General features: G+C 39.1%; 1 protein-coding gene across 1 annotated transcript in view; it reads right to left on the reverse strand.

The window, feature by feature from the left end:
- LOC309638181 (adenylate cyclase type 10-like) overlaps window positions 1-16,527 on the reverse strand; it is a gene marked incomplete at its 5' end in the record, with an annotated part of 47,539 nt that overhangs the window by 17,921 nt on the left and 13,091 nt on the right. The window contains 11 exons of the mRNA XM_082413777.1: window positions 314-643; window positions 1,500-1,769; window positions 3,973-4,098; window positions 4,781-4,917; window positions 5,441-5,712; window positions 7,719-7,805; window positions 9,034-9,223; window positions 9,384-9,537; window positions 12,664-12,719; window positions 13,214-13,403; window positions 13,508-13,584. Coding sequence (XP_082269903.1) covers window positions 314-643; window positions 1,500-1,769; window positions 3,973-4,098; window positions 4,781-4,917; window positions 5,441-5,712; window positions 7,719-7,805; window positions 9,034-9,223; window positions 9,384-9,537; window positions 12,664-12,719; window positions 13,214-13,403; window positions 13,508-13,584 — 1,889 coding nt within the window. The remainder of the gene's footprint in view (window positions 1-313; window positions 644-1,499; window positions 1,770-3,972; window positions 4,099-4,780; window positions 4,918-5,440; window positions 5,713-7,718; window positions 7,806-9,033; window positions 9,224-9,383; window positions 9,538-12,663; window positions 12,720-13,213; window positions 13,404-13,507; window positions 13,585-16,527) is intronic.

Genomic DNA, 16,527 nt, shown 5'->3' on the forward strand with positions numbered 1-16,527 from the left:
CTATTCAAAGCACATTATATATTTTAACTCATTTAATCCTCACAACAACACTATGAAGTGTGTATTGTTATTTTCCTCAGTTAACTGAGGTTATGTAACTTGCCCAAGATTGCCAACCAAACCAAGAATAATCTCTAAAGTTCCTTTTAACTCTGAGATCACACTTTTCTTATTTCTGGTACTTCAGTGAGAAATGGCTCTCTCCACCTATTTTTCTCTTTTAATCTGATTTCACCTTTTGAATAAAGAGCTCCAAGTACACGAATAAAGAGTAGTGCTGCCCACGTGTCCTCTTTCTGCCCCCTAGATTTACCTTGGGGAGAAGGCAGCTGCAATTTGTCTGTGATCACTTGTGTTAGTATCGAGCCAGTATCTTTGTAGCTACAGGATCGGGAGGTCCCACTGGAGCTCTTAGTAGAACAGATGGCAAAACGGTGGAAGGGGACAAAATCCCCCCCATGACAGCTCCCACAGCGGCAGGCCAAATCTCGAAGGAACCAGGCACATTCAAGGTGTAGGGCTGTCTGTTGTGCCTTGGGCCACAGCTCCCAAGCCGCTTCCTGCAATAGAGGCACTCCAAATTCTAGCACCTCGGTTTGAGGTAGGGATAGTTCCTCTTGCAGCCTGAGAGGAGAGCCAGCATCTGAAATATAGGAAAATCTAAATGAGAGTCTCCCTTAAAGTCCTTTTATGCTACCAGGTAGCAAACTCCCAAGCACATGCTGCTAGTGTATAAGAAAATTTCATTTATAATTCCTATTTGGTATTATGGCTTCCTTTGTATAAAGAATTTTATACCAATCTGAGAGTGATATTGACCATATCTAGTATAAAGTACAACAGGGAAGAAATGATTAGTGGTAGAGAACTACATTGGATAGATTTCTTAGTTTTTCCTCCTAAATTGAGCTTTTTTACTACAAATTATTATAAACATCAAATAATCAGGAAGGCTCTGCTCAAATATATGGTCCAAACATATTTCAAAGTCAAAGGGAAATTGTTTGTGGATTATATATGCTTTGGGTAGCCTATGTCACAATTTTATTCTTTTTTGTGGAGAATATGAGATTGCAGCTATTTAATTTATATCTTGCTTTGTTCATATCTGTTTCAATATCACATGTGTTTAACGTCCTTGTGAATTTCTAAAATTAGAAACAGTTTATCTTATTTTCTTATTATTTATCCCAAGAAGCCAATAAAAGACTATGGCAATATTTTCTGAACCAAAAATCAAAATACAAATACTTAACCCATGGGGTTAACATGGAGCTGGAATTCTTGAAATTAAGACAATTCTGAAAAATACAGGCTATTCATTCACTATAACCATGGCTCTTCCATGATTAAAATAATTAGTTTCCCCAATCTCTTAGACATAAGCTTTAAGAGACTGAGGCCCATGATAAATGATATTGATATTCTTTCTGAACACAGATACCCTCACCCAAAGCTCTCTATTCAGTCCTGAGAACAAGGGAGGAGCTCTTCCTCACCTGACTTTCTCTCCTCTTTGGTTTGTTCAATAATCTCGATAGAGGAAGGCATTAATATTGGCTCAGCAGGAAGGTCTTGGCTCTTGCTGCACCAGCGGAGCACATTTATATCCACAAGAGCCCTCAGTACCTGAAGTAGTTTATTTTTACCCCAGCCAGGCAGGAGGTGCTGCAGCAGATCTATGTGGAAGGAGTGACCAATGACTGCAGCACACTTAACCAGCAACTGTTCCCCTGGGCTCAGTTGATCCAGTTGGTTCACTGCTATTTCTGAAGAAAAAAAAAATCTGCAATGAACCGGCTTTCTACAAACATAGAATACACTGTGTTAATAATCTGTTCATTCAAAAAAAAGGCTTGCTTTTTTGTCCATCTGTTCTCTACTCAGCCAAATCTCTTGAAAGAGCCTTATCTCCATGTCCTCTTTTGTCTCCATTCCCCATTCATTATTCAACCAACAATCAGGTTTTCAGCACAACACTGAAATTGTTCCTCATGGTCACCAAAACCTTTTGCTGGCAGATCCATTTTCTTCTTACTTTCAACTAAACATGGAGGCTGGGCTTCCTGGTCCCAGAACTCTAATTAGTATAAAGATCTTAACTCCAAGCATTTTAGTAAATCTCTCCATATTCTGACCCATATATTAAAGCAGTTGGTATTGAACCAGTAAGTCACCAAGCCCAAAATCTTGGAATAAATCTAAACTTTACCCTCTCCCTCACAACCAACTTGTCACCCACTCATTCTCTTTCTAAATGTTCTTGAATATATTTCCTCCTAAACAATTTTAGTATAAGCAGTCATTTTCACCTGGATCACTACACTACCTTGTTTTGAACATCTCCAATTTCCTCTCATTCTTATCTCAATAACACATTAACTAGTGGTAGATCTGTACACCTAAAGTACAAATATAGTCATGTCAGTCCCCTTCTTAAATACTTTTATAACTTACATGGCCTTTTACCATGTAGCTTTGGCCTTTCATTTAGACCAAGGCCTTGCTGACTGGACTGTTCATTTTAGCTTATGAGTTAAATCCTTTTTCCTTCCCTGTGGACAATACTGATCTTGGGTTAACTTTCTAGCTGTTTCCTAGGATCCTTATAAAGTTAGAATGTCAGCTGAGTTACCAGGTAACACTGCTTATGCAGAGAGTGATCCCTGATTGGAAACTGAATTTGGACTAGGAAAACTGAATAAGCTACAAATACCTGGTGGTAAAGCCACAGCTTTGGGGTTCCTTGAGTGTAGTAATTCTTGTAACAGGTCACAGTGCCTAGAAACTATGCCCACAGGACTATTATAAGAGATAGCAGTTCCCTGTTGGGAAATGGGGCATCTAAGCACCCATCCATCATGGGCTCATCCCATCACATGTAAGCTATTCCTTGAGGCTCCAGAGAATAGCAGTGGGTACTGCTGTGAGGACCCCCACTGAAGAAAACCACTTGCTGCTGTTCTGCTACAGTGCTGTGTTTCCTGACCTGTACACTTCTAAGTTAGTAAAGCCAACGCCAAGTGTGGCCTATCACAGTTGTAGGAATATGAACTGTCCAGGTGGACCTAAAACCACCAGAGTGAACAGCTTATAATAGCTAACAGTCATTGACTATTTATTATATACCATGATTTATTTCATTTAATCTTCAACTACCCCCATGAGGTAGGGGCTATCATTATCCTCATTTGAGTGATGAGAAGACTAAGGCTTAGATAAGTTTATCTAACGTTTCACAGCTACTAAGTGGAGGAAGCAATGGTACCCAGGTTTTTCTGATGCCAGAGCCCTGGCTCTTAATTACCAATGTGTCTGTACTGTTGTTTCACATGTGTGTCATATTCTCAATAAGACCATGCCTGACTTGAAGGCATGCTTATCCATCATAACATTCCTCAAGAAGGTTTAATAAAGTACCCTGGCCACCAAACATTCGAACAGAACATTAAAAAAAACCCTCCTCAGCTCTAAAAAGAACACCGTCTGTCTAATTATGCCTACCCAATTCTGATGACTTTATTCTTTATCTCATCAGTCATTATAAACTTACTTTGCACTCTTTTTATCAAACCCCTGCTATGTCCCTAATACTGTCTCTTCACCAGCACCATGGATTTTCCTAAATCTCAGCAGCATTATCTCCCTTGCTTATTGTCTCCTCTAGCACAGGAATATGCACAAAGGGAAACTCAGGTCATAGTTTTTATTAAACAACTAGAAAACTTTCCCAAGTTATCAGTCAGCCTCAAAGAGAACAGTGGGCTCACTTACATAAAACATTACTCAAGTAGCATTACAAGTCTTTAAGAACTCTTCCGGCAGTGCCAGAATTTATTTCTGGAAGGCAGGTTTCTTTTTTGAAGAAATGAAGCTAGCATGATAATGAGGGATCTATACTCAATCACCCACCAAATTACTAAGTGCAATGACACCTGTAATTGATTCACTTGAGGTCTTCAAGGGACCTGCCTTTTAATAACGGTGGAAGAAGCACTGTATCCAAGTTCACATCATCCTTGACTGTGCAGACATAAAGTTCCTGGTCTTCAGAGCTGGCAGGAGAAATACTATACATTGTGGATTTCATGGCATTGGCTGTAGACAAAGAAGACTATGACTGAGGAAAACACCATGCTCAGTGACTGTAGTTTTAAAGGCACAAAAACACAAAAATTTAGTCAAGAAACTGAAAGGATTAAGATAAATGGAGCATACACGTTTAAAGTGGTTTACCCCACCCATCCTGCCTGTTCTCTCATTTTCTCTTAAAAACGAACAACATTTTCTGTAACACACGGTGCCTAACATTCTCACTCTTCCTGTTTACCTTCCAATAGCCCTCTCTTCTATTACATCACAGCTCTAGGATGCCTTTCTAGATTTACACATATTTCTATCTCTTTCTTCCTCCCTTCTCCCCTCCCCCATTCAAACCGTCAAGTCATCTTTCTCATCAGTAATGTGCAATTCTCTATTAGACTGTCATGTTTATCAATCCTCTCTGATGTTTATAAATCCTATTTTCCTATCCCCGCCTCCTAGGCTGCTCAAAAAGGAACTAAAGTAGATTGACTCAATTACTTTATCTGAGGCAGGTATTTAGTGTTTTCAACACAGCTGCATATTATTTGTATAGTACACTTAGCCAGGAAGGCCTAATCTTGCTTATGATGTCAGCAGGGAAGAGGCACATGCCTAATTAGGACCAGGTGATGTCATGTTCAAGAATGAACTCCAGCAGTGGGATCAGGGTAGAACCCTGGGAAGCTCAGCTTACCTGAGAGGGTTTCCCACTTGCTGTTCTCCTCCTCCTCCTTTTGGAGGTCATGAAAGAGCAATATGTTCTTAGAGAGAAGGTCCTGGCATAAGACCTCACAGTAAAGGGGGTTTCCAAAGCACCTGCGGAGAAGGTAGCTGTAGAGAGGTAAGCAGGGGATTGCTGACTAAAGATGCCCACTTGAAGAGAGCCAAGCGTAAGGGTATTTCATACTGAGGAATATTTCTTCTTTTGTTAAAGTCAGTTCTTGATGATATACACTAACAGAGGGAAGCAGCAGCACAGAAATGTAAAAAAATGTTTCTGATTGGTTTTGGCAGTAACTTTTCTCTCAACTATTTTGCTTCTGTTGATGTTAAAAGGAACTAACATCCCCTTGCTAAAGGGTCTGGCAGAAATTGGCGTGACCACACATAATGGACCTATTAAGCAAGGCATCCAAGTCCTAACTGTCCTGTGAAAACCTGGGTGAAGAGCCCAGGGAGACAGCCCTTTACTGGGTTACTAGGAGATTGTCTACTTTTAAATCCAGTTTTGGGCCTCATCATGGTTTCTAATGCTATTCTCTCCCCCAACTCCGGTGTGAGACCTGAGCCCTCTCTTATATTATGGCACTGGCTCCTCCCTTAATGAAGTACCCAGCTAGTCCTAGCCACTCACATCTGCAGCTCTTGGGGGATGCTCACCACCCCCAGTTCCCAACATGCCATTCTCAACAGTGAGGTCGTTGCCAACTTCGAAATGGGCACAAAGATAGCCTGAGGGCTCTGCAGGAAGTGCTGGGCCCAGCCACACAGGGTGAAGGTAGGGGTCAATGTCATCACCATGATGATGGGCACACTGGAGAGCAAAGTTCCCAAAAACTCCCAGGAGGCTGCATCCATATACTGGGCCTCATCAATGAGGAAAATCAGTGGTGTTTCCCTCATTGCCTGGAAATAACAGTAAAGAAACAATGACAAGCTCTGATTAGAAATGAAGTCATCTGATTTTCAAATCTACCATGAATTTCCCATCAACAATTTAAATAAAATGTCAACAAAGGCTGGGATTTTCAGAGTGAAATGTATTCTTAGTCCAGGTAATATTTTACTTTATAAATATAAAATACAGCCTAATATCTAATTCCTAAAGAAATGTACTGAGTTTCTTTGAACAAGAAAATACTCTAACTGAAATATGAAATAAGCATCAAAATATTCTCCAAATCAAACTTGCAGCTTTCAAATATTTCATTTTAGCAAAAGAGTCAAACTGTGTGGGAATTCACAGTTTTAAACCAGTAATTTCCAAACCAGGCTGCACATCAGAATTACCTGTGAGTGCTAGCTAAAGCTACCAATTATAATGCCTACTCATGTAGACGTTAAAAAAAATGTATTCTCTTTTATCCACATTCCCTACTCCCATTCCATTCCTCACTGCCACAGGTAACCATGCCAATGTGTTTATCATATTACCTTCTGCTTGTATTATGCTCTTATAAAATGTGCATTGTTGTTTTGCCATGTAAATTGTTTTTATGTAAATGGTACTGTATAACAAGTCTCATTATTTCTTTTTACTCAGGATTTAAAAAATTGGTTTATAATATTATATACTTTTTATGTGTACAATATAATATTTCAACTTCTGTATACATTACATTATACCATCAAAGGTATAGTTTCCATCCATCACCATACAGTTGACCCCCTTTACCCATTTTGCCCTCCCCCCACCCCCCATCCCCTCTGGTAACCAATACTTAGTTCTCTGTATCTATGTGTTTGTTTTTGTTTGGTTTGTTTGAATTTTTTTTTTTTTGATGTGGTCCTTCTTTTTTTAAGTCTTTATTGAATTTGTTACAATATTACTTGTTTTATGTTTTGGTTTTTTGGCCATGAGGCATGTGGGATCTTGGCTCCCTGACCAGGGAAACCTGCACCCCCTGCATTGGAAGGCGAAGTCTTAACCACTGGACCACCAGGGAAGTCCCTGTTTGATTATTTATTTACTAATATTCCACATATGAGTGAAATTATATGGTATTTGTCTTTCTCCATCTGATTTATTTCACTTAGCATGGTACCCTCAAGGTCCATCCATGTTGTCACAAATGGCAAGATTTCATCTTTTTTTTTTATCCAGCTATTCCACTACTGGATATCCATTGGAAGAATATAAAAACCCTAATTCAAAAAGATATACGCACCCCTGTGTTCACTGCAGCGTTACTTAGGAGAGCCAAGATACGGAAACAACCTAAGTGCCAGTCAATGGATGAATGGATAAAGAAGACGTGTTGTATACATATACACAATGGAATATTACTCAGCCATAAGAAAAGATAAAATATTCAGGATTGTTTTTAGATTACTCCATGTTGCTATGTTTTCATCTACTGCCTTACTTCTAACTTCTGCACTATATACACTCCATAGTGTTCATCTATGAATTCCTGCCAACACCTCCCTAACCTCCACAAACAAACACTGCAATGAACAGACTCCCTGGGATATATATCCAGGAGTGGAAGTGCTAGGTATAGAGGATGAATGTTATTAAAATTTGACTAGTTACTTCAAGATAGCTTTCCCGAATGGCTACATCAGCATCTCCTCGTACAGATTCTTGACTCTGTAATCCTAGGTTGGGGCCTGAGTATCTGTATTTTTAATAAATAGGAGGTAAAATAGCTATCAACCTGCATCCAGAAGCTACTGTTCTAAGTTCCTAAAATTTCATTAAGGAACAGGATCAGGAAAGAGCAAAGACCTTTCCTTGTATGCTGTGCTGTAGGATGGATTCAAGGTTAAAGGTAGATACAAACAATGAAGATATCAATAAATAGGCAGGCCGAGAAATGGCCAAGTGAAGGTAAGATGTGGATAGATTGAAATGAGCATAAACCATTTCCACATATTAAGAGTTAATGGTATGTAGCAAAAGTACCCACCTTCTGCAGCACTTGAAAAAAACATGCTTTAACCTTCTTTTGTCTGGTCAGGTCATCCATGTGCGAAACTTTGAAGGATAAGGGAAACTGACCGGGAAAATTATTCATATATTATCATTCAAAATGACAATCTAATAAAAATATACAGGTTCTCAAAAGGGAACGGAAAATTATCCTATTTTGAGTGAGAATGCATTTCTACAGGATTAGGCATAGGGTTACAAATACCAATCCAACGTCAATATACAGTTCAGAGGGTGAGACTGAAAGTCCACTGGTGGTTAGAGAGATAGCTCCTTTCCATACTGGACTCTGGCAAACCCTTAAAGGACCATGACTAAGGAATAAAGTGACAGGTCAGAGTTAGCAATGTCACTTTGGACAACTCCAGTACCCCAGTTATTCCAAGTATACCAGAATGAATGTGTGCATGAGACTTGTGAGAAAGAACTGCAATGGACATCTCCAACACTGTGCTAGGCTAAGGCACATGAGCTACGAGGGACCTGAGAGCCAAAGTGAGGCTACTCCTTGACCACTTCGGCCAGGGCCCCAGGTAAGGCCTGTCTTAAGACAGGGCTATGCTGAGGGACTGGACAGATTTTTGTTTTCTCTATTTTTCATTAGATACAATGCCCTGCATGCTGGGTAGATTAGGAGAAGTGGTGGAGGATGGATAAATGGAATTGTGGACCAGGGAATTCTTAGCCTACTCGCTATTGGGTACCACATAAATCCTAGACCACTGGAAGCTTTTGAGATTCAGATGCTGGTTCAAGTGACATACTCCATGACCCAGGAATGGAAAGGTAAGGTTAAAGAACAAAATGCTGCAACCAGCTCAAGAACACATGCATATAATTGCTGGATATGCACATCTGGTCAATATCACATTGACAGATTTTAGTACTTTCACATTTACGATGCAGTCTCTTATATACTACATCCTCTAAAATCCATGCAAAAACCATATAAAGTACTACAACTGTCATTTCACAGGTGAAAAAAATTGAGGCTCAGCGAGGCCAAGTGATTTGTGCCAAGATATACAACTAGCAAGTTTCAGAGTCAGTCCTAGAATCCACTCTCCTCAAAAAGGAGAAAGCCTGGGGTCTGGTGTCAAAGACTTTTCAAATCTCAATCCTGCCACTGCTGACTGTGTGTTCTTAGGCTGTATATGTATATGTATATGTATATGTATATGTATATGTATATGTATATGTGTGTGTGTGTTTTAGATTAGAAGACAATCTAGGGTCCAACTAGCCACCAAAAATATCAGTAATCCAGTTCAGAAAGCCACTGCCTTCGTTACCTTCACAAAGAAGAGGTCATTAAACAGGCAATGAAGCGGTTCCTCCACCATCCCGTGGAGCTGTTTGTGGAGGCGCTCTTGCCGGTAATAGGCTGGGCACATATCAATCTCAAAGAAGATGGCCATGAGGGTCTGGATGGCATAGAAGCACTGCTTGGAATCTGCTTCCTTCAGCTTCAATGGCAACACCCTGGTGAATGTTACTATGGTCACTGGGAGTCCCCTGATCCAGAGAGGTTACTCAGTCCGCCAGCCCAAGGATGCTGAATCTAACGATATAAGAGTCTCACCAACAAGGGAAAGGAGCCCCAAGAGAAACAGACGCTAAGTCAGAAAGCAGGAGTCTTTACCTGTGCCCTTCTTTCTGGGCCAGGAAGTTTATTTCAGCCAACAGCTGACTTTTTCCATAGCCTTTTTCACCTTCATACAGAACTGCTTGTCCCTTCTTCTGGTGCAAACTTCCCTGCTGTGCCATTCGGAAGGCTTCCAGTTCTTTCTCCCGGTCTGTAAAGAGACAAGGAGAACCTAACACTCCTGTGCTTTTTAGCAGACACTTATTTATTTGAATTAATTTGTAAAGGTAATTCTCAGAATGGCTTTTTCCCCAGAATCCTTGACAGAATTCCATTATTTGATAAGCCTTCACATCTTCTTCCAGAAAATCAACTCCGGACTATAAAGAAATGTATGCTGGGCTTGGGGGCTTGCTCCAGAGCCTACGTAATAACATTTAGAACAACTAGGCACCACATGGACATGGGGGCTACTACATCTTCTTAGCTTTTTGTAAAAATTTCCATTATAACAATTTAGTGTTCAAAGTCTGTCACTACTATGTGAAAATAATGGACTAATGGATCTAGATAAAACAAATATAAAGATAGGGAATATATAGTGTGGGTGGAACAGTCTCAGTGCTATTGTCACTATCTCAGGATGAGGAATTTCCCTCTAAAGATTTCTCTCTAAAGATGAGAATCCTTACAAAGATTCTTACTAAATGTCGGAACCTGAAATTTAAACATTCAACATGGAAAAAAAATGGCAAGTCCTCTTCAAAATTAACATACATTCACTAAGAAGGTTGTTCTCTATTTTTTTTTTTTTTTTAACATCTTTGTTGAAGTATAATTGCCTTACAATGGTGTGTTAGCTTCTGCTTTATAACAAAGTGAATCAGTTATACATATACAATATGTTCCCATTTCTCTTCCCTCTTGCATCTCCCTCCCTGCCACCCTCCCCATCCCATCCCTCTAGGTGGTCACAAAGCACCGAGCTGATCTCCCTGTGCTATGCGGCTGCTTCCCACTAGTTATCTATTTTACATTTGGTAGTGTATATATGTCCATGACACTCTCTTACCCTGTCACATCTCACCCCACCCCCTCCCCATATCCTCAAGTCCATTCTCTAGTAGGTCTGTGTCTTTATTTCCGTCTTGCCACTAGGTTCTTCATGGCCTTTTTTTTTTTTTCCCCTTAGATTCCGTATATATGAGTTAGCATACTGTATTTGTTTTTCTCTTTCTGACTTACTTCACTCTGTATGACAGACTCTAACTCCATCCACCTCATTACAAATACCTCCATTTCATTTCTTTTTATGGCTGAGTAATATTCCATTGTATATATGTGCCACATCTTCTTTATCCATTCATCTGTCGATGGACATTTAGATTGCTTCCATGTCCTGGCTATTGTAAATAGAGCTGCAATGAACATTTTGGTACATGACTCTTTTTGACCTATGGTTTTCTCAGGGTATATGCCCAGTAGTGGGATTGCTGGGTCGTATGGTAGTTCTATTTGTAGTTTTTTAAGGAACCTCCATACTGTTCTCCATAGTGGCTGTATCAATTTACATTCCCACCAACAGTGCAAGAGTGTTCCCTTTCCTCCACACCCTCTCCAGCATTTATTGTTTCTAGATTTTTTGATGATGGCCATTCTGACCGGTGTGAGATGATATCTCATTGTAGTTTTGATTTGCATTTCTCTAATGATTAATGATGTTGAGCATTCTTTCATGTGTCTGTAGGCCATCTGTATATCTTCTTTGGAGAAATGTCTATTTAGGTCTTCGGCCCATTTTTGGATTGGGTTGTTCGTTTTTTTGTTATTGAGCTGCATGAGCTGCTTGTAAATCTTGGAGATTAATCCTTTGTCAGTTGCTTCATTTGCAAATATTTTCTCCCATTCTGATGGTTGTCTTTTGGTCTTGTTTATGGTTTCCTTTGCTGTGCAAAAGCTTTTAAGTTTCATTAGGTCCCATTTGTTTATTTGTGTTCTTATTTCCATTTCTCTGGGAGCTGGGTCAAAAAGAATCTTGCTGTGATGTATGTCATAGAGTGTTCTGCCTATGTTTTCCTCTAAGAGTTTGATAGTGTCTGCCCTTACACTTAGGTCTTTAATCCATTTTGAGTTTATTTTTGTGCATGGTGTCAGGGAGTGTTCTAATTTCATACTTTTACATGTACCTGTCCAATTTTCCCAGCACCACTTATTGAAGAGGCTGTCTTTTCTCCACTGTATATGCTTGCCTCCTTTATCAAAAATAAGGTGCCCATATGTGTGTGGGTTTATCTCTGGGCTTTCTATCCTGTTCCATTGATCTATATTTCTGTTTTTGTGCCAGTACCAAACTGTCTTGATTACTGAAGCTTTGTAATATAGTCTGAAGTCAGGGAGCCTGATTCCCCCAGCTCCATTTTTCGTTCTCAAGATTGCTTTGGCTATTCGGGGTCTTTTGTGTTTCCATACAAATTGTGAAATTTTTTGTTCTAGTTCTGTGAAAAATGCCAGTGGTAGTTTGATAGGGATTGCATTGAATCTGTAGATTGCTTTGGGTAGTAGAGTCATTTTCACAATGTTGATTCTTCCAATCCAGGAACATGGTATATCTCTCCATCTATTTGTATCATCTTTAATTTCTTTCATCAGTGTCTTATAATTTTCTGCATACAGGTCTTTTGTCTCCTTAGGTAGGTTTATTCCTAGATATTTTATTCTTTTTGTTGCAATGGTAAATGGGAGTGTTTTCTTAATTTCACTTTCAGATTTTTCGTCATTAGTGTATAGAAATGCAAGAGATTTCTGTGCATTAATTTTGTATCCTGCTACTTTACCAAATTCATTGATTAGCTCTAGGAGTTTTCTGGTAGCATCTTTAGGATTCTCTATGTATAGTATCATGTCATCTGCAAATAGTGACAGCTTTACTTCTTCTTTTCCTATTTGGATTCCTTTTATCTCTTTGTCTTCTCTGATTGCTGTGGCTAACACTTCCAAAACTATGTTGAATAATAGTGGTGAGAGTGGGCAACCTTGTCTTGTTCCTGATCTTAGTGGAAATGGTTTCAGTTTTTCACCATTGAGGACAATGTTGGCTGTGGGTTTGTCATATATGGCCTTTATTATGTTGAGGAAAGTTCCCTCTATGCCTACTTTCTGCAGGGCTTTTATCATAAATGGGTGTTGAATTTTGTCGAAAGCTTTCTCTGCATCTATTGTGTTCTCTATTTTTTAATACAAGCTTAGAAGCATTTAGTCTCAAATTTTTGCTTTTTAAATCACATTTAACCATCTACAGCTGAAAACAATATGATTTAAGGTAAAAAAGAAAACTTACCTAGCAAAGAGTGATTTTTATTTCTCACTCTGGCCAGATGTCTCTTCCCAAACATTCTGGGAAAGAGGACAAAGGGAAATGTGTTAATTAAAAACAGATTGGGATAGACAGATAATATGTTTTTAAATAGATAGAGGATGAGTTGTCCTTATAAATAAGTACTTTCAGACAACTAAAGAGGTCCAGAATTCTGTATCAAAGAGTTTTCAAAAGACTAAAAAATTTTGGAAGAGGAGAAAAACTATTTATTGTTCCAGGCTCAGGGAAGTAAATAAATTGTGAAGTACACATAGCAAAAAGAACATCTAGACTAGTGACCTATTGCTATTTTCTTCCTGTAGGACAGAAGTTGTTCACTAAGGAACTAGCTAAGAGCTAAACATAAAAGCTAAAGATCTCAGATATGAAACCCTCCTCTTATGTCTCTTATTCCATCAGGCCAGTACTAGATGCATCTTTCTTTCTAATTTCATACAATCAAGCATTGATTATTCCTATGCCCTGATTCTATAAAAGAGATGGGACTGAACTATCACATAATGACACTCACATACATCTTCTATGGCCAAGGTATTCATACATCTTCCCTGGGTTGGAGATGTTTTTCATCATTTTCTCTGGGAGTTTCTTAAAGTTGTAAGCAGGTAGCATAGATCTTAGATATGTTACCTCATCACAGGACACCAAACCTGGATAAGCAGTTATCATTCTTGCCACAAGGCTTACTTTTGGGCCAATAACTATATCAGAGAGACAGAAAAGAAAAGGATGGAGAATTTTTGGATCACCTCCTTTACCTTCACCCCCTAAGACACAGAGCTAACAGTCTAATGTCCTATTCTACCTGTATATTCGTGTCTTGCTACTGCCCCAACCATGCCACAGAATACTGGTCCACTGGTGATACTGATGGAAACAAGCCTGGGGATCAGAAAAGCAACAGTGGGTAAATATGCACTCAGAAGCCTCCAAGTCCAGCACTAGATCTGCCACTCCCTAGATCCAGAAGTCTAGTTTTAGAGCTCAGAATGCAAAAGGCCAGAGGCTGCTGTCAGTTTGCATCACATGGTGGGTACAAAGTACTGAATACTAGGGAAACAGTCAAAAGGAACAAAACGGTCCCCCTACTCTAGGAATTTTAGTTGAGGAGCTATTATTAGTAAAAACACTAAAAACACCTTATATCTGTCAGATACTCTTTATGTGCTTTTTGAAGTATTTTCAAATTCATTACCTCATCTGATTCTTTGAGGGATAATTAACAACAAACATGTGAGGTACGTAGGGCAAATATTTAAAACCCATTTGACAAAAGAAAAAAAAAACTGAAGGAGTTAATTAACTTTCCCAGAGTTATACAAGAGTTAATATTAGTGCCAGAATGAGAATCCAGGCCTCCTGACTCCCAGACCAATGTTATTTCCACCACACCATGCTGCTTAACATGAAACCCCAAAATGAAAAGGGGATCAACAGATCTATACAGGGTTAATGGATCAAATAACGCCAGAATGTGAGAGTTAAGGAATACTCAGAATGTCAGGCTGCTGATGGAAGGCTTGCTGAAGCAAATTAGTCTTTGAAATAAATTTTTTAAAAGGAATAATATTTTTTCATTCATCCATTCATGCATGCATACATTCACTCACTTAATAAGCTCTGAGAAGCATGTACAGTACCAAGTACTGGGCTAAGTGTTTAAAATACCCTGTCCTGGAGAAGTTCAGTCTGGGCTGCTGGTGGAGATTGAGGGAGGTGAAGAGATATATTCATAAGTTAGCAAGAAAATACTACATATTAGAGATCAGTACAGCAATTAACAGAGCAAACAAAGGGATGCATTAACTGATACTGGAGATTAGAAATAAAGTATTCATAAAGGAGAGGACATATGATCAGACCTTGAAAGCTGAAGTACTGCCAAAGTGAGGCAACAGCATTCTGTCCAGTGGGAAAAGGCACAGGCTTTAGCAATCCTGGTGTATTTGTGCAAAACTAAGTAGTTCAAGATGGCTAGAACACAGAAGGTGTTTGAAATAGGAAGAGGTGGAAGGAAAAGTGGTCCTACCTAGGCCATGGATGGAAAAGCACTAGAAATATAAATTATTTTTAAAAAGGGCATATACTATTCCAGGTGGGGCAAAGGCTCAAAGGTGGCAATGAACAATTCATGCATAACAGAATAAGAAGATTTACTTGACTGACGTGAAAATTTCATGTGACAGATAACAAGATATACATCTGGAGAAAGAAGGTGCAATGAAGCATAATTACTTTCAAGTTAAATTTACAAATAAACAATTTTCAGTTGTTCACGGACAGCACGAAAAGTGGCAACAATCCTAACACTGTTGTCTCCCAGACCATCAAAACTTTCCTGTCTTCCTCTAAGGACAGGATTGAGGACTCTTATATTCACTCACTGGGCCCACTGCCCAGGGTGAATCAGAGACACTCGAGACAAGAACTAGGCAGTTGGTTCTGCTACCACCCCAAGAATGACTGAAAATCTGCTAATGTTTCACAATGCTTCCTTTGTCTAAAATACTCTTCCCCACTTTCTCCACCTGCTGAATGCCTTTCCTTCACAACTGGCTCAAAAATCATCTCTATAGTCAAGACTTCTCTAGTACCTCTGGGGAGAACTATTTCTTCCCATAGCACTTTTTTGTAGCTCCTATGGCGTTTTATTCCTACACTTAAGTTTCACTGTATTAAAATTAGTTGTTTACAGAGCTGAGGAGGTAGTGTCTTATTTCTCTTTATGTCCACCACACCTAGAACAGTGCCTGGCTTGAGGCTTATTCAATGAATGCTTGTTGAATGAATGCATTTATGCATGCCAGAAACTCAGCTGTTAGCAAGACTATGATAATGAAACAAGTAATACTTTTTTTCCACTTGGTTATTTCTTATTTCTTTCTGTTGTACTTTATAATTCCCCCTTGCTCTTCCTGTGGTCCATGTTCCATCCTTTCCAAAAAATATTTTAAAAAGTGTTCTTCATTGAGGAAATATATATTATTTACTCATATATGTAAAGTATTTCTGGTGCTGCAAAACTGTTATGATGAGATATGGAGACTGCATTCCCTGGGTCTCAAAAATATCCTGGAGAAATAGTCACAAACCAGAAAAGCCTGATCAATCACTGGACACAGGGAATCATCTTTCTTCTGTAAAATGAACTGAAAACTGAAGGTTATTTCCTAGACTAGAAAGAGGAACTTAGAAGATGACCCAAGGTGAACAGGGAAAGGATACATGGATGTGGTTTTGGGTCTGGATGAGGCTGACGCGAGGCAGAGAGGCATGAGCAATAGTATCTGCTACCGACGCCACACAGGCACCTCTGAGACTCTGTCTCTAAACTTGAATTACAGGTGAAGAAGGCAAGCTTCAGTATCTGGTTAGTGCAGCATTTCCCCAAATATGCTCCTTAGAACATTCATTCTTCTGGGTGTTCACAGGTCTTGGTGTTTGGTGATCAAGTAAATTTGGGAAATGTTGAATAAAACAAAATATAACAAATTTCTTTACTGTAAGACTGCTCAGAAACTTTGATGTTAATGTATATTGTGAATCTTTAGGAAGGAAATATAGTTGCATCAATTCCCAAACATATTTGGCCATGAAAATATTTTTTCCAGGATTTTTTAAGGGACTAATGTTCTACCAAACACACTTCGGGAAATTACTAAATTAGTCATTATCTTCAAAGGAAAAAACACTGACCTGGAAACTAGCTTTTAGGATCTAACACTGTCAAACTATTTGGCTTTCCAATGTAACCTCTGGATTTTACTTTCCTTAAGTTAAGGAGGCCAAATGAGATGAACTCTTAAGATCCTATCTAGTGCTTAA

The sequence above is a fragment of the Balaenoptera physalus genome (assembly GCF_965194825.1).
Source record: "Balaenoptera physalus genome assembly, chromosome: 11".
Classification (NCBI taxonomy): Eukaryota; Metazoa; Chordata; class Mammalia; order Artiodactyla; family Balaenopteridae; genus Balaenoptera; species Balaenoptera physalus.